The sequence below is a fragment of the Heptranchias perlo genome, chromosome 12 (assembly GCF_035084215.1).
Source record: "Heptranchias perlo isolate sHepPer1 chromosome 12, sHepPer1.hap1, whole genome shotgun sequence".
Taxonomy (NCBI): domain Eukaryota; kingdom Metazoa; phylum Chordata; class Chondrichthyes; order Hexanchiformes; family Hexanchidae; genus Heptranchias; species Heptranchias perlo.
The window spans coordinates 73,233,742-73,258,604 of NC_090336.1; the positions used below are offsets into that span (position 1 = coordinate 73,233,742).

A 24,863-nucleotide genomic window follows, 5' to 3' on the forward strand; every position below is an offset into this window, starting at 1 on the left:
TGTCCTGGATGGTGTCGAGCTTCTCGAGTGTTGTTGGAGCTGCACTCATCCAGGCAAGTGGAGAGTATTCCATCACACTCCTGACTTGTGCCTTGTAGATGGTGGAGAGGCTTTGGGGAGTCAGGAGGTGAGTCACTCGCCGCAGAATACCCAGCCTCTGACCTGCTGGCTTAATCACCATCTCTCTCAATCCAGTCTCTCTCACAACCTATCTAGTTGTCCCTTGAACCATCCGAACTGTCTGTTTCCCAGGTAATTTATTCCACAACAAAATTATTAAATGGAGTAAATAAGGAGAAACTGTTTCCACTGGCAGGAGGGTCGGTAACCAGAGGACACAGATTTAAGGTAAAAAGAAAAAAGACTTGCATTTATACAGGGCCTTTCACGACATCAGGACGTCCCAAAGCACTTTACATGCACTTAATGTACGAAACGCAGCAGCCGACTTACAGAACCCACAAACAGCAACGTGATAATGACCAGATAATCTGGTTTTGGTGATGTTGGTTGAGGGATAAATATTGGCCCAGGACCACCGGGGAGAACTCCCCCTGCTCTTCTTTCGAAATAGTGGCCGTGGGATCTTTTACTTCCACCCGAGAGGGCAGACGGGGCCTCGGTTTAACGTCTCATCCGAAAGACGACGGCACCTCCGACAGTGCAGCACTCCCTCAGTACTGCACTGGAAGTGTCAGCCTAAATTACGCGCTCAAGTCTCTGGAGTGGGACCTGAACCCACGACCTTCTGACTCAGAGGTGAGGGTGCTGCCCACTGAGCCACGGCTGACGGCAATTGGAAAAAGAGCCAGAGGGAGATGAGGACAATTTTTTTTTAAAACTCAGTGAGTTGTTCTGATCTGGAATGCGCTGCCTGAAAGGGCGGTGGAAGCAGATTCAATAATAACTTTCAAAAGGGAATTGGATAAATACTTGAAAAGGAAAAATCTGCAGGGCTATGGGGAAAGAGCAGGGGGGGGGAGTGGGACTAATTGGATAGCTCTTTCATAGAGCCGGCACAGGCACGATGGGCCGAATGGCCTCCTCCTGTGCAGTATGAATCTATGAAACAAAAAATGTTTTCTGTTTGCCTTTAGGAAGCTGACACTGTTTTTCAGAAGTTAGGACTGGGGGGGTTTGTGGGAGTGTGTCAGTTTTTATCAGGGGGCCGCCCACACAGAAAGCATTATGTTACCAGCAGAGTCACTTTTAAGTTGTACCGTCAGTCGATGGTTAAACCAGTGCCTGTTTTAACTTTATCAATAAATGTAAGCGCGTTTGACAGTAGGTTTGCTGTATCTGGGCGGCAGCACATTCTACGTTAGCCTTGCTCCGTCTCCACAGCAGAGCACAGTACCGGGCGGGCCAGGCACTCACTCACCTCTTTGTTGTTCAGTTCCAGGACGGCCAGCCCCACCAGAGCTCCCACGCACTTTGGGTTGAGATCCAGAGCCCGTCCAAACGCTAGCCGAGCTTTCTCCAGCTTGCTCAGCTTCACAAAGCAATGGCCCATCCCGAGCCTCACCTCAGCTACAGAGACAATAAACACGCGTCACACTACCATAGATTTATCGCATCAAACAGTTCTGGTCTCCACACTATAAAAAGGATGTAGGGGCACTGGGGGAGGTACAAACAAGGATTACTCGGATGATTCCAGGCCTGAGAGGTTATACCCAACAGGAAAGATTGAACAGGCTGGGGCTCTCAGCTATGAAGAGAGACTGGGAAGATTGGGTTTGTTTTCCTTGGAGCAGAGGAGGCTGAGGGGGGACATGATTGAGGTGTACAAAATTATGAGGGGCACAGATAGGATGGATACTAAGGAGCTTTTTCCCTTCGTTGAGGGTTCTATAACAAGGGGGACATAGATTCAAGGTAAAAGGCGGGAGGTTTAGAGGGGATTTGAGAAAGAACTTTTTCACCCAGAGGGTGGTTGGAGTCTGGAACTCACTGCCTGAAAGGGTTGTGGAGGCAGGAACCCTCACAACATTCAAGAAGCATTTGGATGAGCACTTGAAATGCCATAGCATACAAGGCTACGGACCAAATGCTGGAATATGGGATTAGAGTAGACAGGGCTTGATGGCCGGCGCGGACACGATGGGCCGAAGGGCCTCTATCCGTGCTGTATAACTCTATGACTCTTTTCTCTAGAGAAGAGAAGACTGAGACGTGACCTGATAGAGGTCTTTTAAGATTATTTTTTTAAAAATTCGTTCATGGGATGTGGGTGTCGATGGCGAGGCCGGCATTTATTGCCCATCCCTAATTGCCCTCGAGAAGGTGGTGGTGAGCCGCCTTCTTGAACCGCTGCAGTCCGTGTGGTGAAGGTTCTCCCACAGTGCTGTTAGGAGGAGAGTTCCAGGATTTTGACCCAGCGACGATGAAGGAACGGCCGATATATTTCCAAGTCGGGATGGTGTGTGACTTGGAGGGGAACGTGCGGGTGGTGTTGTTCCCATGTGCCTGCTGCTCTTGAGAGGGTTCGATCGGGTAGACGGAGAGAAGATGTTTCCACTTGTGGGGGAGACCAAAACTAGGGGCCATGAATAGGAGATAGTCACTAATAAAGCCAATAGGGAATTCAGGAGAAACTTCTTTATCCAGAGAGTGGTGAGAATGTGGAACTCGTTACCACAAGGAACAGATGAGGCGAATAGCATCGATGTATTTAAGGGGAAGCTAATTACACATAAGGGAAAAGGGAATAGAAGGATGTGCTCATGGGGTGAGATGAAGTAGGGAGGGAGGAGGCTCATGTGGAGCATAAACACCGGCACAGACCAGTTGGGCTGAATGGCCTCCTTTGGTAGGTTCGAACGTGCTAGTTGGCCAATCTTAACTAATTGTAAACAATTTTACAACACCAAGTTATAGTCCAGCAATTTTATTTTAAATTCACAAGCTTTCGGAGGCTTCCTCCTTCCTCAGGTAAATGTTAACTAAGGCAACAGTAGAGAGGAAAGCCAGCCAGCATTCCCACTCCCAATTACTAACCAGCAACTTCTGCTGCAAGTATGTACTTGCACTGAAATAAAAACAGAAAATGCTGGACTGGTAGAAGACTTTGACCTGAAAAGTTAACTCTGTTTCTTTCTCCACAGATGCTGCCTGACTTGCTGAGCTTCTAGGAACATAGGAGCAGGAGTAGGCCATTCAGCCCCTCGTGCCTGCTCCGCCATTTGATAAGATCATGGCTGATCTGTGATCTAACTCCATATCCCTTAATACCTTTGGTTGCCTAAAAGCTATATATCTCAGATTTAAATTTAGCAATTGAGCTAGTATCAATTGCCGTTTGCGGAAGAGAGTTCCAAACTTCTACCACCCTTTGTGTGTAGAAATGTTTTCTAATCTCGCTCCTGAAAGGTCTGGCTCTAATTTTTAGACTGTGCCCCCTACTCCTAGAATCCCCAACCAGCGGAAATAGTTTCTCTCTATCCACCCTATCCGTTCCCCTTAATTCTCTACCCCAGAGGGCTGTGGGTGCTCAGTCGTTGAGTATGTTCAAGAATGAGACTGACAGATTTTTGGACTCTAGGGGAATCAAGGGATGACGGGGATCGGGCGGGAAAGTGGAGTTGAGGTCGAAGATCAGCCACGATCTGATTGAACGGCGGAGCAGGCTCGAGGGGCCGAATGGCCTACTCCTGCTCCTATTTCTTATGTGAATTGTTGAGCCCAGGGCTGGGGTGTGTGATGCCATTCCTCACCTGGGCATCCAGGATTCGTCCGAAGTGCTTTCTTGTAATAGGCCAAAGCTCCTCTGTAATCTTTCTTGTTGAAGGAGATACAAGCTTTACCTGAGGAGGGAAAATACGGAGACAGTCAACAGCCCGACACGTTAACTCGACTGTTCGACTCGCCGCAAAGGGTGGGTCGCTTGTAACCTCAGCCCTGCGGTCTGGCCTGTGAAGACAGGACACCCCAGGCCCATGTTTACTAATTTGCTGGTCTGTCCTGTTTAAATTTCAGGGGCTGGAGACTTAAGCAAAGAAGCTTTAGACACAGTGGCCTCACAGGCGGCTAATTCCTAAATCAGAATGCCAAGGTCTCTTCCTACCAAGCTGTGGCTCAGCGGGGTAGCACTCTCGTCTCTGGGTCAGAAAGTTCTGGGTTCAACCTGGGAAATCCAGTTTGGTACTCCCAGTGCCAGTGCCGAGGAAGCTCTGCACCGTCGGAGGGGCAGCGCCGAGGGAGCGCCGCACCGTCGGAGGGGCAGCGCCGAGGGAGCGCCGCACCGTCGGAGGGGCAGCGCCGAGGGAGCGCCGCACCGTCGGAGGGGCAGCGCCGGGGGAGCGCCGCACCGTCGGAGGGGCAGCGCCGGGGGAGCGCCGCACCGTCGGAGGGGCAGCGCCGGGGGAGCGCCGCACCGTCGGAGGGGCAGCGCCGGGGGAGCGCCGCACCGTCGGAGGGGCAGCGCCGAGGGAGCGCCGCACCGTCGGAGGGGCAGCGCCGAGGGAGCGCCGCACCGTCGGAGGGGCAGCGCCGAGGGAGCGCCGCACCGTCGGAGGGGCAGCGCCGCACCGTCGGAGGGGCAGCGCCGAGGGAGCGCCGCACCGTCGGAGGGGCAGCGCCGAGGGAGCGCCGCACCGTCGGAGGGGCAGCGCCGAGGGAGCGCCGCACCGTCGGAGGGGCAGCGCCGAGGGAGCGCCGCACCGTCGGAGGGGCGGCCTTTCGGATGAGACGTTAAACCGAGGCCCCATCTGCCCTCTCAGGTGGACGTAAAAGATCCCACGGCCGCTACTGGATGAAGAGTTTTCCCCCGGTGTCCTGGGGCCGATATTTATCCCCCAATCAACATCACCAAAAAACAGACGATCTGGTCGTTGACCACATTGCTGATTGTGGGTCCTTGCTGTGAGCAAATATCCTGCCCCGTTTCCTACATTACAACAGTGACTACGCTTCAAAAGTACCTCATTGGCTGTAAAGCGATTTGGGACGTCCTGAGGTCATGAAAGGCTCTGTAGAAATGCAAGTTCTTTTCTCGATAGCCCGAGATACTTGCAAATTAGCGGGGCCGCAGGATTTAGTCTTATATGTGGCCTTTTGGGGCTCTGTGATATGTGCCTACACGACTCACTAGGGCAAAATGCACGGAAACTACCCCCCCCACTCCCCTCTCCCTCTCCCCCCCCCGACTCCCCTCTCCCCCCCCCCCACTCCCCTCTCCCTCTCCCCCCCCCGACTCCCCTCTCCCCCCCCCCCCACTCCCCTCTCCCTCTCCCCCCCCCGACTCCCCTCTCCCCCCCCCCCACTCCCCTCTCCCTCTCCCCCCCCCCGACTCCCCTCTCCCTCTCCCCCCCCCCGACTCCCCTCTCCCTCTCCCCCCCCCCACCACTCCCCTCTCCCTCTCCCCCCCCACTCCCCTCTCCCTCTCCCCCCCCACTCCCCTCTCCCTCTCCCCCCCCCCCCCCCGACTCCCCTCTCCCTCCCCCCCCCCCCCCGACTCCCCTCTCCCTCTCCCCCCCCACTCCCCTCTCCCTCTCCCCCCCCCCCCGACTCCCCTCTCCCTCCCCACCCCCCCGACTCCCCTCTCCCTCTCCCCCCCCCGACTCCCCTCTCCCTCTCCCCCCCCCCCGACTCCCCTCTCCCTCTCCCCCCCCCCGACTCCCCTCTCCCTCTCCCCCCCCCCCGACTCCCCTCTCCCTCCCCCCCCCCCGACTCCCCTCTCCCTCTCCCCCCCCACTCCCCTCTCCCTCTCCCCCCCCCCCGACTCCCCTCTCCCTCCCCACCCCCCCGACTCCCCTCTCCCTCTCCCCCCCCACTCCCTCTCCCCCCCCCCCCGACTCCCCTCTCCCTCCCCACCCCCCCGACTCCCCTCTCCCTCTCCCCCCCCCCACTCCCCTCTCCCTCTCCCCCCCCCCCGACTCCCCTCTCCCTCTCCCCCCCCCCACTCCCCTCTCCCTCTCCCCCCCCCCCGACTCCCCTCTCCCTCTCCCCACCCCGACTCCCCTCTCCCTCCCCCCACCCCGACTCCCCTCTCCCTCTCCCCACCCCGACTCCCCTCTCCCTCTCCCCACCCCGACTCCCCTCTCCCTCTCCCCACCCCGACTCCCCTCTCCCTCTCCCCCCCCCGACTCCCCTCTCCCTCTCCCCCCCCCCCCGACTCCCCTCTCCCTCTCCTTCCCCCCCCGACTCCCCTCTCCCTCTCCTTCCCCCCCCGACTCCCCTCTCCCTCTCCTTCTCGCTCCCCCCCACTCCCCTCTCCCCCCCCACTCCCCTCTCCCCCCCCCACTCCCCTCTCCCCCCCCACTCCCCCCCGACTCCCCTCTCCCCCCCGACTCCCCTCTCCTTCTCGCTCCCCCCCACTCCCCTCTCCCTCTCCAACTCCCATCTCCCTCTCCCCCCCGACACCCCTCTCCCTCTCCCCCCCCCGACTCCCCTCCCGACTCCCCTCTCCCTCCCCCGACTCCCCTCTCCCTCCCCCCCCCGACTCCCCTCCCCCCCCCCCAGACTCCCCTCTCCCTCTCCACCCCCCCCAGACTCCCCTCTCCCTCTCTCCCCCCCCCCCCAGACTCCCCTCTCCCTCTCCCCCCCCCCCAGACTCCCCTCTCTCTCTCCCCCCCCCCCAGACTCCCCTCTCTCTCTCCTCTCATCCCCCACCCCCACCCTTCGATTTAACTGCTCAATGGCCAATTTTAATTCTTTACAACTAAATCTGGAGGGAGAAGGATTTCGACTGCACTGCCTTTTCTCCCAGTCAGAGCCGAGAGCCTGGCGCACGCCCCACATTCAAAGATTTCTTACCCAGGAGTGCGGGGATGTTGTTAGGCGACTGATTGAGCACAAAGTTGAACTGTGCCTCGGCTTGGTCCATTTTATCCCCCTCGAGCAGACAGAAGCAGGCTCTCCCCAGCAAGTGGTTCTAAAGACAAGCACATGATCAGGCAAACACCTTTCAAGCAGAAAACGAACGAGTTACATCGAATGTACAGCACAGAAACAGGCCATTCGGCCCAACTGGTCTATCCCGGTGTTTATGCTCCACACGAGCCTCCTCCCTCCCTACTTCATCTCACCCTATCAGCATATCCTTCTATTCCTTTCTCCCTCATGTGTTTATCCAGCTTCCCCTTAAATCCATCTACACTATTCACCTTGACTACTCCTTGTGGGAGTGAGTTCCACATTCTCACCACTCTCTGGGTGAAGAAGTTTCTCCTGAATTCCCTATTGGATTTATTAGTGACTATCTTACATTTATGGAATATAAAGTTTATGGAATCCCCCACAAGTCGAAACGTCTTCTCTCCATCTACCTTATCGAACCCTTTCATAATCTTAAAGATTCCTTGGGTGAGAAGTTAGGACCGAACATTCAGTATTTCTCAACCTCACCTCGTGGAGAGAAGCATTGACTAATTCGTGCGAACCCATGTTCAGGAGGTAACATTTCGGGATCCAGTGTATGAGTAATTTGAGGCATGACGTGTGGTGAGTGTAACAGGTTCGGGAGGAACAGGTGACTTTGGACCTCCGGTTCCCAAAGCTCTCCCTCACTGGGGGTTTTCCTCGCCTCGTGTCTGGGTCTGTCGTAGACTCATTGAGAGAGAGATTGATTGCTGCGATTAGTCATTATCATTCGATCGTGCGACTACCAGGATGGTAGGAGGTGAACTGGATGGATCTTGGTCTTTTCTCGTCTCGCAACTCCTATGTTCCCAAGAGGCCCGGTTTTGCCCAGATCATCTCTGTAAAACTGAACCAGGTGAGGAAGCAGACTGTGGATTCAAACACCAGCTTGTTTCACTGCTTGGCCCACAGGTATAAATTTGCCCCGAGTACAACGGACTCAAGTTATTTTGTAACCAGAATGTTTTGGTTGGCAAAATATCTCAAAGGCTGTTTAGTTGATTGATAATGGCCTCGATTTGCCAATTGGTTTGTGTTTTTTTTAAACTCGGACATTTACCTGTTTTAAATAAACTGGCACCTATCAGGCATCAAGACATCGATCGTCAAACCCAGGCTTGTGTGTTTATATAGACAGTCCAATGGCACAGTGTATTACTGTACTAACCTAACGCACTGTGACACAAACATGGTAGAGCTTAGCAACTCGCAATTTCAAAGCTTTATTGTGGCTTTGGGACTTGAGAGAGCTGACACGGACTCAATGGGCCGAATGGGGAAAGGGATTAACTGGGTAGCTCTTTCAGAGGCACACTGGGATGAACAACCCCCTTCTGTGCTGTAAAATGCAACTCTCTATCACTCTTGTTTTCATTCAGTCAGTGAGAAGGTTTGCTACAGTTTTCGTAAACCTGTGCCAATAACTCGGCAGGTTGCACCGTAATGCACTAGCACTGTATCACAACGCACCGTACTTGTACCGTATCACACTCACAGCGTATTGCACCGTACTCGAAACCGCATGACACTGCACAGAACTGCACCGTACTCACACCGCACCATATCACACACATCGTACTGCACCATATCACACCGTACCGCACCCGCACCATATCACACCGCACTCGCACCATATCACACCGCACTCGCACCATATCACACCGTACCGCACTCGCACCGTATCACACCGTACTCGCACTGCACCATATCACACACATCGTACTGCACCATATCACACCGTACCGCACTCACACCATACCGTTCTGTACTCGCACCGTATCACACACATCGTACTGCACCATATCACACCGTACCGCACTCACACCTTATCACACCGCACTCGCACATCGTACCGCACCATATCACATCGTACCCCACTCGCACCATATCACACCGTACCGCACTCGCACCATATCACACCGTACCGCACTCACACCTTATCACACCGCACTCGCACATCGTACCGCACCATATCACATCGTACCCCACTCGCACCATATCACACCGTACCGCACTCGCACCATATCACACCGTACTGCACCATATCACACCGTACCGCACTCGCACCGTATCACACCGTACCGCACTCGCACCGTATCACACCGTACCGCACTCGCACCGTATCACACCGTACCACACCATATCACATCGTACCCCACTCGCACCATATCACACCGTACCGCACTCGCACCATATCACACCGTACTGCACCATATCACACCGTACCGCACTCGCACCGTATCACACCGTACCGCACTCGCACCGTATCACACCGTACCGCACTCGCACCGTATCACACCGTACCGCACCATATCAGATCGTACCACACTCGCACCGTATCACACCGTACCGCACCATATCACACCGTACCGCACCATATCACACCGTACCGCACCATATCACACCGTACCGCACCATATCACATCGTACCGCACTCGCACCATATCACACCGTACCGCACTCGCACCATATCACACCGTACCGCACTCGCACCGTATCACACCGTACCGCACTCGCACCGTATCACACCGTACCACACTCGCACCGTATCACACCGTACCGCACTCGCACCGTATCACACCGTACCGCACCATATCAGATCGTACCACACTCGCACCGTATCACACCGTACCGCACCATATCACATCGTACCGCACCATATCACACCGTACCGCACCATATCACATCGTACCGCACTCGCACCATATCACACCGTACCGCACTCGCACCATATCACACCGTACCGCACTCGCACCATATCACACCGTACCGCACTCGCACCATATCACACCGTACCGCACTCGCACCATATCACACCGTACCGCACTCGCACCATATCACACCGGACCGCACTCGCACCATATCACACCGGACCGCACTCGCACCATATCACACCGTACCGCACTCGCACCATATCACACCGTACCGCACCGTATCACACCGTACCGCACCATATCACACCGTACCGCACCATATCACACCGTACCGCACCATATCACACCGTACCGCACCATATCACACCGTACCGCACTCGCACCATATCACACCGCACCGCACTCGCACCGTATCACACCGTACCGCACTCGCACCGTATCACACCGTACCGCACTCGCACCGTATCACACCGTACCGCACTCGCACCGTATCACACCGTACCGCACTCGCACACCGTACCGCACCATATCACACCGTACCGCACTCGCACCATATCACACCGTACCGCACTCGCACCATATCACACCGTACCGCACTCGCACCATATCACACCGTACCGCACTCGCACCGCATCACACCGTACCGCACTCGCACCATATCACATCGTACCGCACTCGCACCATATCACACCGTACCGCACTCGCATATCGTACCACACCATATCACACCGTACCGCACCATATCACACCGTACTGCACTCGCATATCGTACCACACCGTATCACACCGTACCGCACCATATCACACCGTACTGCACTCGCATATCGTACCACACCATATCACACCGTACTGCACTCGCATATCGTACCACACCGTATCACACCGCACTCGCACCGTATCACACCGTACCGCACTCGCACCATATCACACCGTACTGCACTCACATATCGTACCACACCGTATCACACCGTACCGCACCATATCACATCGTACCGCACTCGCACCATATCACACCGTACCGCACTCGCACCATATCACACCGTACCGCACCGTATCACACCGTACCGCACTCGCACCGTATCACACCGTACCGCACTCGCACCGTATCACACCGTACCGCACTCGCACCGTATCACACCGTACCGCACTCGCACCGTATCACACCGTACCGCACTCGCGCACCGTATCACATCATATCACACCGCACTCGCACCATATCACACCGTACCGCACTCGCACCATATCACACCGTACCGCACCATATCACATCGTACCGCACCATATCACACCGTACCGCACTCGCACCGTATCACACCGTACCGCACTCGCACCGTATCACACCGTACCGCACTCGCACCGTATCACACCGTACCGCACTCGCACCATATCACACCGTACCGCACCATATCACACCGTACCGCACCATATCACACCGTACCGCACCATATCACACCGTACCGCACCATATCACATCGTACCGCACTCGCACCATATCACACCGTACCGCACCATATCACACCGTACCGCACCATATCACACCGTACCGCACTCGCACCATATCACACCGTACCGCACCATATCACATCGTACCGCACTCGCACCGTATCACACCGTACCGCACTCGCACCGTATCACACTGTACCGCACTCGCACCGTATCACACTGTACCGCACTCGCACCATATCACATCGTACCGCACTCGCACCATATCACACCGTACCGCACTCGCACCATATCACACCGTACCGCACCGTATCACACCGTACCGCACTCGCACCGTATCACACCGTACCGCACTCGCACCGTATCACACCGTACCGCACTCGCGCACCGTATCACACCATATCACACCGCACTCGCACCATATCACACCGTACCGCACTCGCACCATATCACACCGTACCGCACCATATCACACCGTACCGCACTCGCACCATATCACACCGTACCGCACCATATCACACCGTACCGCACTCGCACCATATCACACCGTACCGCACCATATCACACCGTACCGCACTCGCACCGTATCACACCGTACCGCACTCGCACCGTATCACACCGTACCGCACTCGCACCGTATCACACCGTACCGCACTCGCACCGTATCACACCGTACCGCACTCGCACCATATCACACCGTACCGCACCATATCACACCGTACCGCACCATATCACACCGTACCGCACCATATCACACCGTACCGCACTCGCACCATATCACACCGTACCGCACCATATCACACCGTACCGCACTCGCACCATATCACATCGTACCGCACTCGCACCATATCACATCGTACCGCACTCGCACCATATCACACCGTACCGCACCATATCACATCGTACCGCACTCGCACCGTATCACACCGTACCGCACTCGCACCGTATCACACTGTACCGCACTCGCACCGTATCACACCGTACCGCACTCGCACCGTATCACACCGTACCGCACTCGCACCATATCACACCGTACCGCACTCGCACCGTATCACACCGTACCGCACTCGCACCGTATCACACCGTACCGCACTCGCACACCGTACCGCACCATATCACACCGTACCGCACTCGCACCATATCACACCGTACCGCACTCGCACCATATCACACCGTACCGCACTCGCACCATATCACATCGTACCGCACTCGCACCATATCACACCGTACCGCACTCGCACCATATCACATCGTACCGCACTCGCACCGTATCACACCGTACCGCACTCGCACCGTATCACACCGTACCACACCATATCACATCGTACCCCACTCGCACCATATCACACCGTACCGCACTCGCACCATATCACACCGTACTGCACCATATCACACCGTACCGCACTCGCACCGTATCACACCGTACCGCACTCGCACCGTATCACACCGTACCGCACTCGCACCGTATCACACCGTACCGCACCATATCAGATCGTACCACACTCGCACCGTATCACACCGTACCGCACCATATCACATCGTACCGCACCATATCACACCGTACCGCACCATATCACACCGTACCGCACCATATCACATCGTACCGCACTCGCACCATATCACACCGTACCGCACTCGCACCGTATCACACCGTACCGCACTCGCACCGTATCACACCGTACCGCACTCGCACCGTATCACACCGTACCGCACTCGCACCGTATCACACCGTACCGCACCATATCAGATCGTACCACACTCGCACCGTATCACACCGTACCGCACCATATCACATCGTACCGCACCATATCACACCGTACCGCACCATATCACATCGTACCGCACCATATCACACCGTACCGCACTCGCACCATATCACACCGTACCGCACTCGCACCATATCACACCGTACCGCACTCGCACCATATCACACCGTACCGCACTCGCACCATATCACACCGTACCGCACTCGCACCATATCACACCGTACCGCACTCGCACCATATCACACCGGACCGCACTCGCACCATATCACACCGGACCGCACTCGCACCATATCACACCGGACCGCACTCGCACCATATCACACCGGACCGCACTCGCACCATATCACACCGTACCGCACCGTATCACACCGTACCGCACCATATCACACCGTACCGCACCATATCACACCGTACCGCACCATATCACACCGTACCGCACCATATCACACCGTACCGCACCATATCACACCGTACCGCACCATATCACACCGTACCGCACTCGCACCATATCACACCGCACCGCACTCGCACCATATCACACCGTACCGCACTCGCACCGTATCACACCGTACCGCACTCGCACCGTATCACACCGTACCGCACTCGCACCGTATCACACCGTACCGCACTCGCACCGTATCACACCGTACCGCACTCGCACCGTATCACACCGTACCGCACTCGCACACCGTACCGCACCATATCACACCGTACCGCACTCGCACCATATCACACCGTACCGCACTCGCACCATATCACACCGTACCGCACTCGCACCGCATCACACCGTACCGCACTCGCACCATATCACATCGTACCGCACTCGCACCATATCACACCGTACCGCACTCGCATATCGTACCACACCATATCACACCGTACCGCACCATATCACACCGTACTGCACTCGCATATCGTACCACACCGTATCACACCGTACCGCACCATATCACACCGTACTGCACTCGCATATCGTACCACACCATATCACACCGTACTGCACTCGCATATCGTACCACACCGTATCACACCGCACTCGCACCGTATCACACCGTACCGCACTCGCACCATATCACACCGTACTGCACTCACATATCGTACCACACCGTATCACACCGTACCGCACCATATCACATCGTACCGCACTCGCACCATATCACACCGTACCGCACTCGCACCATATCACACCGTACCGCACCGTATCACACCGTACCGCACTCGCACCGTATCACACCGTACCGCACTCGCACCGTATCACACCGTACCGCACTCGCACCGTATCACACCGTACCGCACTCGCACCGTATCACACCGTACCGCACTCGCGCACCGTATCACATCATATCACACCGCACTCGCACCATATCACACCGTACCGCACTCGCACCATATCACACCGTACCGCACCATATCACATCGTACCGCACCATATCACACCGTACCGCACCATATCACACCGTACCGCACTCGCACCGTATCACACCGTACCGCACTCGCACCGTATCACACCGTACCGCACTCGCACCGTATCACACCGTACCGCACTCGCACCATATCACACCGTACCGCACCATATCACACCGTACCGCACCATATCACACCGTACCGCACCATATCACATCGTACCGCACTCGCACCATATCACACCGTACCGCACCATATCACACCGTACCGCACCATATCACACCGTACCGCACCATATCACATCGTACCGCACTCGCACCGTATCATACCGTACCGCACTCGCACCGTATCACACTGTACCGCACTCGCACCGTATCACACTGTACCGCACTCGCACCATATCACATCGTACCGCACTCGCACCATATCACACCGTACCGCACTCGCACCATATCACACCGTACCGCACCGTATCACACCGTACCGCACTCGCACCGTATCACACCGTACCGCACTCGCACCGTATCACACCGTACCGCACTCGCGCACCGTATCACACCATATCACACCGCACTCGCACCATATCACACCGTACCGCACTCGCACCATATCACACCGTACCGCACCATATCACACCGTACCGCACTCGCACCATATCACACCGTACCGCACCATATCACACCGTACCGCACTCGCACCATATCACACCGTACCGCACCATATCACACCGTACCGCACTCGCACCGTATCACACCGTACCGCACTCGCACCGTATCACACCGTACCGCACTCGCACCGTATCACACCGTACCGCACTCGCACCGTATCACACCGTACCGCACTCGCACCATATCACACCGTACCGCACCATATCACACCGTACCGCACCATATCACACCGTACCGCACCATATCACATCGTACCGCACTCGCACCATATCACACCGTACCGCACCATATCACACCGTACCGCACTCGCACCATATCACATCGTACCGCACTCGCACCATATCACATCGTACCGCACTCGCACCATATCACACCGTACCGCACCATATCACATCGTACCGCACTCGCACCGTATCACACCGTACCGCACTCGCACCGTATCACACCGTACCGCACTCGCACCGTATCACACCGTACCGCACTCGCACCGTATCACACCGTACCGCACTCGCACCGTATCACACCGTACCGCACTCGCACCATATCACACCGTACCGCACTCGCACCATATCACACCGTACCGCACTCGCACCGTATCACACCGTACCGCACTCGCACACCGTACCGCACCATATCACACCGTACCGCACTCGCACCATATCACACCGTACCGCACTCGCACCATATCACATCGTACCGCACTCGCACCATATCACACCGTACCGCACTCGCACCATATCACACCGCACCGCACTCGCACCATATCACACCGTACCGCACTCGCACCATATCACACCGTACCGCACTCGCACCATATCACACCGTACCGCACCCGCACCATATCACACCGCACTCGCACCATATCACACCGTACCGCACTCGCATATCGTACCACACCATATCACACCGTACCGCACCGTATCACACCGTACCGCACCATATCACACCGTACCGCACCATATCACATCGTACCGCACCATATCACACCGTACCGCACTCGCACCATATCACACCGTACCGCACTCGCACCATATCACACCGTACCGCACTCGCACCATATCACACCGTACCGCACTCGCACCATATCACACCGCACCGCACTCGCACCATATCACACCGTACCGCACTCGCACCATATCACACCGTACCGCACTCGCACCATATCACACCGTACCGCACTCGCACCATATCACACCGCACCGCACTCGCACCATATCACACCGTACCGCACCCGCACCATATCACACCGCACTCGCACCGTATCACACCGTACCGCACCATATCACATTGTACCGCACTCGCACCATATCACACCGTACCGCACTCGCACCGTATCACACCGTACCGCACTCGCACCGTATCACACCGTACCGCACTCGCACCGTATCACACCGTACCGCACTCGCACCGTATCACATCGTACCGCACTCGCACCATATCACACCGTACCGCACCGTATCACACCGTACCGCACTCGCACCGTATCACACCGTACCGCACTCGCACCGCATCACACCGTACCGCACTCGCACCGTATCACACCGTACCGCACTCGCACCGTATCACACCGCACTCGCACCATATCACACCGTACCGCACCATATCACATCGTACCGCACCATATCACACCGTACCGCACCATATCACACCGTACTGCACTCGCACCGTATCACACCGTATCACACCGTACCGCACTCGCACCGTATCACACCGTACCGCACTCGCACCGTATCACACCGTACCGCACCGTATCACACCGTACCGCACCGTATCACACCGTACCGCACCGTATCACACCGTACCGCACCGTATCACACCGTACCGCACCGTATCACACCGTACCGCACTCGCACCATATCACACTGTACCGCACCATATCACACCGTACCGCACTCGCACCGTATCACACCGTACCGCACTCGCGCACCGTATCACACCATATCACACCGCACTCGCACCATATCACACCGTACCGCACTCGCACCATATCACACCGTACCGCACCATATCACATCGTACCGCACCATATCACACCGTACCGCACTCGCACCATATCACACCGTACCGCACTCGCACCATATCACACCGTACCGCTCCATATCACACCGTACCGCACTCGCACCATATCACACCGTACCGCACTCGCACCATATCACACCGTACCGCACTCGCACCATATCACACCGTACCGCACCATATCACACCGTACCGCACTCGCACCGTATCACACCGTACCGCACTCGCACCGTATCACACCGTACCGCACTCGCACCGTATCACACCGTACCGCACTCGCACCGTATCACACCGTACCGCACTCGCACCGTATCACACCGTACCGCACTCGCACCGTATCACACCGTACCGCACTCGCACCGTATCACACCGTACCGCACTCGCACCGTATCACACCGTACCGCACCATATCACACCGTACCGCACCATATCACACCGTACCGCACCATATCACACCGTACCGCACCATATCACACCGTACCGCACTCGCACCATATCACATCATACCGCACCATATCACACCGTACCGCACCATATCACACCGTACCGCACTCGCACCATATCACACCGTACCGCACTCGCACCATATCACACCGTACCGCACTCGCACCATATCACACCGTACCGCACTCGCACCATATCACACCGTACCGCACTCGCACCGTATCACACCGTACCGCACTCGCACCGTATCACACCGTACCGCACTCGCACCGTATCACACTGTATCGAACCCGCACCATATCACACCGTACCGCACCCGCACCATATCACACCGTACCGCACCCGCACCATATCACACCGTACCGCACTCGCACCGTATCACACCGTACCGCACCATATCACACCGTACCGCACTCGCACCGTATCACACCGTACCGCACTCGCACCGTATCACACCGTACCGCACCCGCACCATATCACACCGTACCGCACCAGCACCGTATCACACCGTACCGCACCCGCACCGTATCACACCGTACCGCACTCGCACCGTATCACACCGTACCGAACCCGCACCGTATCACACCGTACCGCACCCGCACCGTATCACACCGTACCGCACCCGCACCGTATCACACCGTACCGCACTCGCACCGTATCACACCGTACCGCACCATATCACACCGTACCGAACCCGCACCATATCACACCGTACTGCACCATATCACACCTACCGCACTCGCACCGTATCACACCGTACTGCACCATATCACACCGTACCGCACTCGCACCGTATCACACCGTACCGCACCATATCACACCGTACCGCACCCGCACCGTATCACACCGTACCGCACTCGCACCGTATCACACCGTACCGCACTCGCACCGCATCACACCGTACCGCACTCGCACCGTACCGCACTCGCACCGTATCACACCGTACCGCACTCGCACCGTATCACACCGTACCGCACTCGCACCGTATCACACCGTACCGCACTCGCACCGTATCACACCGTACCGCACTCGCACCGTATCACACCGTACCGCACTCGCACCGTATCACACCGCACCGCACTCGCACCGTATCACACCGCACCGCACTCGCACCGTATCACACCGCACCGCACTCGCACCGTATCACACCGTACCGCACTCGCACCGTATCACACCGTACCGCACTCGCACCGTATCACACCGCACCGCACTCGCACCGTATCACACCGCACCGCACTCGCACCGTATCACACCGTACCGCACCATATCACAGCGTACCGCACCATATCACACCGTACCGCACCATATCACACCGTACTGCACCATATCACACCGTACCGCACTCGCACCGTATCACACCGTACTGCACCATATCACACCGTACCGCACTCGCACCGTATCACACCGTACCGCACTCGCACCGTATCACACCGTACTGCACCATATCACACCGTACCGCACTCGCACCGTATCACACTGTACCGCACTCGCACCGTATCACACCGTACTGCACTCGCACCGTATCACACCGTACCGCACTCGCACCGTATCACACCGTACCGCACCATATCACACCCTACCGCACTCGCACCGTATCACACCGTACCGCACCATATCACACCGCACCGCACCATATCACACCGTAAAAAAAAACTCGCGCCTGCGATGACCTTACCTGGTCGTACATGATGATTTTGTCGGCCATGGTGTAGAGCAGGGTGGCCTGCGTGATGAGCTCTTTCTTTGCATCTTTGTTCTTTTCTTTCCGGGCCTGCTGCACATAGTAAGCGGCGAGTGTGTCCAGGCAGGCCATCTGGTCCTTCTCGTGATCTCGGTAATCCAGGTTGCCATCGATGCGCGCGGCTTCCAGCAGCTTCACGAAATCTTCCGTCTTTCCTTGCTTGAAGTACTCGAGCTTTAATATATAAACGTTCTTAATTTGCGTGCGAGAACAAGAGAAAAAAATCCCAGCAGCCTTGAGCTTTGCGTGTCCAGGAATCGTGCTGTGAGTCGCACACCCGGAACGTAGGGGCAGGAGCAGGCCTACCTCCCAACAATTACCAAACCCAATGGCAGAAGGTTACCTCCAATTCCTTGTGCGCTTTCATTTTTTGCCAATAATCTCTTGTGAGGAACCTTATCAAATGCCTTCTGGAAGTCCATGTAGACACCATCCGTAGACACTCCCTGTCCATCGTGTTGGTAATCTCCTCAAAAAAAATTCAACCGGTTTACCCAGACATGACCTGTTCTTCACAAATCCACGTCCACTCTCCTTGATCTGCTCATATTTGTCCCTGTAAGGAGTCGCACAACACCGGGTTATAGTCCAACAGCTTTATTTGGAATCACAAGCTTTCGGAGCTTTGCTCCTTCGTCAGGTGAGTGAAGGGATCCGTAAAGGCACAGCGTATATAGTCAGAGAACTGTGCCTTCGTGGAACCCTTCACTCACCTGACGGAGGAGGAAGCCTCCGAAAACTTGTGATTTCAAATAAAGCTGTTGGACTATAACCCGGTGTTGTGCGACTCCTTACGTCTGTCCACCCCAGACCATCACCGGGCATCTCCACATCGTCACTCTGTCCCTGATCGTAGATTCCAGCAACTTCCCCACAAGTGACGTTAAACTGACATTTGTATTCATAGCACAGGACAGCAGGTAATAAACACCTCACAGCCCAACGGATATCACTCACTAACCCATGACTTTTAGAATCGTACAGCACAGGAGGAGGCCATTCGGCCCATCGTGCCTGTGCCGGCTCTTTGAAAGAGCCGTCCAATTAGTCCCACTCCCCCCTGCTCTTCCCCCGCAGCCCTGCAAATTTTTCCTTTTCGAGTCTTTATCCAATTCCTTTTTGAAAGTTATTATTGAATCTGCTTCCACCGCCCTTTCAGGCAGTGCATTCCAGATCATAACAACTCGCTGCGTAAAATAAATTCTCCTCATCTCTCCCCTCTGCTTCTTTTGCCAATTATTTTAAATCTGTGTCCTCTGGTTACTGACCCTCCTGCCACTGGAAACAGTTTCTCCTTATTCACTCTATCAAAACCCCTCATAATTTTGAACACCTCGATTAAATCTCCCCTTAACCTTCTCTGTGTTAAGGAGAACAATCCCAGCTTCTCCAGTCTCTCCACGTAACTGAAACTCCTCATCCCTGGAACCATCTCCTCTGCACCCTCTCCAAGGCCTCGACACTCTTCCTAAAAGAGCCATATATCCAAGTTTGCCGATGACACAAAGATTGGTGGCACACTAAGTAGTGTAGACAGGAGCATAAAATTAAAAAAAAGAGACATTTATAGATTAAGTGAGTGGGCAAAAACTGTGGCAGATGGAGTTCAACGCAGAGCTCATCCATTTTGGACCAAAAAAAGGATAGATCGGAGTATTTTTTAAATGGTGAAAAGTTAGGAACAGTGGAGGTCCAAAGAGATTTAGGGGCCCATGTACACAGATCGCTAAAATGTAGTAGTCGGGTACAAAAAATAATCAACAAGGCTAATGGAATGCTGGCCTTTATATCTGGAGGACTAGAATATAAAGGAAAGTTTTGCTACAGCTGTACAAAGCCCTGGATAGACCACATCTGGAGCACTGTATACAGTTCTGGACACCGCACCTTAGAAAGGATATATTGGCCTTGGAGGGAGTGCAGCCCAGATTCTCCAGAATGTTACCAAGGCTCCAAGGGTTAGATTATGAGGAGAGATTACATAAACTAGGCTTGTATTCCCTGGAATATAGAAGGTTAAGGGGTGATTTGATTGAGGTTTTTAAGATTTTGAAAATAATTGATAGGGTAGATAGCGAGAAACTTTTCCCGCTGGTGGGGGGAGTCCAGGACAAGGGGACATAACCTTAAACTCAGAGCCAGGCCATTCAGGAGCGAAGTAAGGAAACACTTCTTCACACAAAGGGTGGTAGACGTGTGGAACTCACTCCCACTAAAAGCAATAGGTGCTACTCAATTAATAATTTTAAATCTGAGATCGATAGATTTTTGTTAGCCGAGGGTATTAAGGGATATGGAACCAAGGCAGGTGGATGGAGTCAGGATACAAATCAGCCATGATCTTACTGAACGGAGGAACAGGCTCGAGGGGCTGAATGGCCTCCTCCTGTTCCTGAAGTGTGGTGCCCAGAATTGGACACAATACTGTAGCTGAGGTCTAACCAGTGTTTTATAAAGGTTTAGCAAAACTTCCTTGCTTTTGTACTCTATGCCTTTATTTATAAATGATGTGGAGATGCCGGTGATGGACAAATGTAAGGAATCTTACCACACCAGGTTATAGTCCAACAATTTTATTTTAAAATCACAAGCTTTCGGAGATTGGACTATAACCTGGTGTTGTAAGATTCCTTACATTTATTTATAACGCCAAGGATCCCATATGCTTTTTTAACGGCCTTCTCAACTTGTCCTGCCACCTTCAAAGATTTATGTAAACCCACAGGTCTTTCTTTTCCTTCTCCTCATCTCAGTCCTAAATGTCCTACCTCGTATCCTGAGGCTGTGACCCCTTGTTCTGGACTCCCCCCCCCAGCCAGGGGAAACATCCTCCCTGCATCCAGTCTGTCTCGCCCTGTCAGAATTTTATATGTCTCAAGAAGATCCCCTCTCATTCTTCTGAACTCGAGTGAATACAGGCCGAGACGACCCAATCTCTCCTCGTACGACAGTCCTGCCATCCCAGGGATCAGTCTGGTGAAACTTCGCTGCACTCCCTCCATGACAAGTATATCCTTTCTTAGGTAAGGAGACCAAAACTGCACACAGTACTCCAGGTGTGGTCTCACCAAGGCCCTGTATAACTGCAGTAAGGCATCCCTGCTCCTGTACTCAAATCCTCTTGCAATGAAGGCGAACATACCATTTGCCGTCCGAACTGCTTGCTGCACCTGCAAGGTGTTCCCAAAGATGGGTGAAACTAGAACTAGGGGGCATAATCTTAGAATAAGGGGCTGCTCTTTCAAAACTGAGATGAGGAGAAACTTCTTCACTCAGAGGGTGGTAGGTCTGTGGAATTTGCTGCCCCAGGAAGCTGTGGAAGCTACATCATTAAATAAATTTAAAACAGAAATCGACAGTTTCCTAGAAGTAAAGGGAATTAGGGTTATGGGGAGCGGGCAGTAAATTGGACATGAAGCTGAGTTCGGATCGGTCAATGCCCTGTGGGTGGCGGAGAGGGCCCAGGGGCTGTGTGGCCGGGTCCTGCTCCGACTTCTTGTGTTCTTTAGATTTGTGGTTGGGATCAGATCAGCCATGATCTTATTGAATGGCGGAGCAGGCTCGAGGGGCCGATTGGCCTACTCCTGCTCCAATTTCTTATGTTCTTATGTTCTTATGTTTGCTTTCAGTGACTGGTGTGCAAGGACACCCAGGTCCCATTGCACATCAACATTTCCCAATCTATCACCATTTAAATAATACTCTGCCTTTCTGTTTTTCACGTTTATCCACATTATACTGCATCTGCCACGTCTCTGCCCACTCACTCAGTCCACATCTACCCTCATCAACTCTGTTACTGAATCGAAGAACTCAATCAAGTTAGTCAGACGTAATTTGCCTTTAACAAATCCATGTCATTGTAATTTATTAACCCACAATTGATTTTGTCCCCAATTATAGTCTCTAGAAGTTTCCCCATCACCGACATTAAGCTGACTGGCCTCCAATTATCAGGTTTATCCCTCTCCCCTTTTTTGAACAGGGGTGTAACATTTGCAATCCTCCAGCACCATTCCCATACCCAAGGAGGATTGGAAGATTGTGGCCAGAGCCTCCGCTATCTCCACCCTCGCTTCCCTCAGTAACCGAGGATGCATCCCATCCGGACCGAGTGACTTTTCGACTTTGAGCGCTGCCAACTTTTTAAGGCCCTCCTCTTTACCCTCTCCAATCGAGGGTCAGATTGTCGTCGTGCGTTTACAGCGGGTTGTTTTTGCGACTCTGTAAGAAATAGCGAAAATACAAACCGCCAAGGCCATCCATATGTGAAGCTGGGTGTGTTCCTGCTTGAGGATACTGATAACTTCATCGCCCTCCGGCAGCTGATCGAAATCGAGTTCGATGACCTAGACAACAAGGTGAAGCGTGAGTTAGCTGTGAGGGTTTTATTTATCCAGCGCACCCCCGCAAAGCACTGGCTCGCAACGCCAACACATGCATATCGCTCAAGTGAAGCAAAGCATTTTCAGAAAGAAGACTTCTCTTTGCGAGAAACTGGACAGTACTGCAGTACAAAGGGATCTGGGGGTCCCAGTGCAAGGAAATCAAAAAGTTAGTATGCAGGTGCAGCAGGTGATCAAGAAGGCCAACAAGGAATGTTGGCTTTTATCGCTCGGGGGATAGAATATAAAAACAGGGAGGTATTGCTGCAGTTATATAAGGTATTGGTGAGATCGCACCTGGAATACTGCATACAGTTTTGGTCTCCATACTTGAGAAAAGACATACTTGCTCTCGAGGCAGTACAAAGAAGGTTCACTCGGTTAATCCCGGGGATGAGGGGGCGGACATATGAGGAGAGGTTGAGTAGATTGGGACTCTACTCATTGGAGTTCAGAAGAATGAGAGGCGATCTTGTTGAAACATATAAGATTGTGAAGGGGCTTGATCGGGTGGATGCGGTAAGGATGTTCCCAAGGATGGGTGAAACTAGAACTAGGGGGCATAATCTCAGAATAAGGGGCTGCTCTTTCAAAACTGAGATGAGGAGAAACTTCTTCACTCAGAGGGTAGTAGGTCTGTGGAATTTGCTGCCCCAGGAAGCTGTGGAAGCTACATCATTAAATAAATTTAAAACAGAAATAGACAGTTTCCTAGAAGTAAAGGGAATTAGGGGTTACGGGGAGCGGGCAGGAAATTGGACATGAATTTAGATTTGAGGTTAGGATCAGATCAGCCATGATCTTATTGAATGGCGGAGCAGGCTCGAGGGGCCGATTGGCGGGGAATCTGAACTAAATACAGAACGCGCTGGAAATTTACACTGCTGTCCTTATCTGTAAAGGGAAAAAACACACACAGGCTGCTACAGATGTGTCCTCAGCAACAACTTGCATTTATGGAGCACCTTCGTTGAAGAGAAACACAGGGCACCACAGACAGAAGGAAACGGGGCAGATCAGAGATTAGGACACACAAGCAAAAGTGTGGTCCGAGAGAAACAACGATAACTTGCATTTATATAGCGCCTCTAACGTAGTAAAACGTCCCGAGGCGCTTCACAGGAGCGATTACCAAACAAAGTTTGACACCGAGCCACGTGAGATATTAAGACCAAAAGCTTGATTTTAAGCAACGTCTTAGAGGAGGGGAGAGAGAGGCGGAGAGGATCGATGGGGGGGGATTCCAGAGATTAGGGCATGGGCAGCCGAGGGCACGGCCGCCAATGGTGGAGTGATGGAAATCGGGGGGGGGGAGGGGCGGGGGGATGCGCAAGAGGCTGGAACTGGAGGAGCGCAGAGATCTCGGAGGGTTGTAGGATTGGGGGGAGGGGGGTGGACAGAGATAGGGGGAGGGGGGTGGACAGAGATAAGGGGGGGTGGACGGAGACGGGGGGGGGGGGTGGATGGAGACGGGGGAGGGA

The 24,863-nt window shown here is 54.4% G+C and overlaps 1 protein-coding gene across 1 annotated transcript in view; it reads right to left on the reverse strand.

The window, feature by feature from the left end:
- ctr9 (CTR9 homolog, Paf1/RNA polymerase II complex component) overlaps positions 1–24,863 on the reverse strand; it is a 72,770-nt gene that overhangs the window by 38,569 nt on the left and 9,338 nt on the right. Inside the window, 5 exon segments of the mRNA XM_067993602.1 lie at positions 1,382–1,530; positions 3,717–3,806; positions 6,757–6,874; positions 18,932–19,171; positions 23,248–23,346. Coding sequence (XP_067849703.1) covers positions 1,382–1,530; positions 3,717–3,806; positions 6,757–6,874; positions 18,932–19,171; positions 23,248–23,346 — 696 coding nt within the window.